Below are 1,028 nucleotides of genomic sequence, written 5' to 3'. Positions count from 1 at the left end.
AAGAGTCGAGAACGAACAGAAGAGGAGAGAGAACCGTCTTCCTACCTTGACTGTCATCTCAGCTACAAAAATAGCCGTGAAGACGTAGTTGGAAATGGTCAGAAGCAGCCGTTCCTGTAAGAATCAAAATGTTTTTATCAGTCTGTGTCATCAACAATGGCGTATAAATAATAAAAAATAAAATAGAAAAATTTTAATCTGATTTGAAGTGTGTCATTTCAGACGGAGTTGTGAATTGGTATTTTCACAAAGTGTTGAGTGAATTATGGTGTTTTTGATTATTCTTTAACCCAGGCGGGGAAAAAAAAACCAAATCTGTTCAACAATATGTGTTGAAGAGGAAAAACAAATGATTACCAAGCTTCCCTGTAAAATTCTGGGCCTCTCCAGGGCCACTGTGATGCAGTTGAGAAAGATGAAAACCAGGACCACGTAGTCAAACAGCTTATGGGCGATGATGGACTGGCAGAGGAGTCTGAACCTGAGGAGACACGTTAGCAAAGACAAAACAGATGGAGGACGTCTTCAGAGTCAGCAGAGAGAAGGACAACTCTGTCTTTCCTCTGGATTTGTTCACAAAGACAAGTTTCCCCGTGACGCAACGTTCAAAGGAGTAACATGAAAAATCTGGGTCTCTAGGCTTTAAAATGATGTCATTTCATTTATATATATTCATCAGCAACATGATCAGATCAGTTACGAGACCCCCAGCTTGAACCACATTTTGGTCAATTCTCACTCCTGAGTAGATCAACTGTTTCAGGACAGACCATAATTACCTTGTGGATGCTCATTGGTCAGTAGATTAACACACATTTGTCTCTTTGTTTCAAATCAAACTTGTTCCCACTGAACTCAGACTCACACCACTCCAAACAACAGAAGTACGTTCTAGTGGTCAACTCGTGAATCACACGGAGGAGACCATCAGCCCCGGAGTGAAACCGTTCTCTCCAATCTCACTGCCAGCCTTAAAGAGCAGAGTGTGGAAGCACAACTCCACAGTTTTTTTTTTTCGTTCTTTCCTT

At 41.2% G+C, this 1,028-nt stretch overlaps 1 protein-coding gene across 1 annotated transcript in view; it reads right to left on the bottom strand.

The window, feature by feature from the left end:
• Positions 1–1,028, bottom strand: part of cacna1ib (calcium voltage-gated channel subunit alpha1 Ib) — a 136,423-nt gene that overhangs the window by 33,355 nt on the left and 102,040 nt on the right. Inside the window, 2 exon segments of the mRNA XM_025058458.1 lie at positions 46–114; positions 358–481. Of these exon segments, the coding sequence (XP_024914226.1) occupies positions 46–114; positions 358–481 (193 nt within the window).

Source organism: Cynoglossus semilaevis, chromosome 9 (genome assembly GCF_000523025.1).
Source record: "Cynoglossus semilaevis isolate Cse_v1.0 chromosome 9, Cse_v1.0, whole genome shotgun sequence".
NCBI classification, from domain to species: Eukaryota; Metazoa; Chordata; class Actinopteri; order Pleuronectiformes; family Cynoglossidae; genus Cynoglossus; species Cynoglossus semilaevis.
This window is presented reverse-complemented; position numbering and strand designations above follow the sequence as displayed.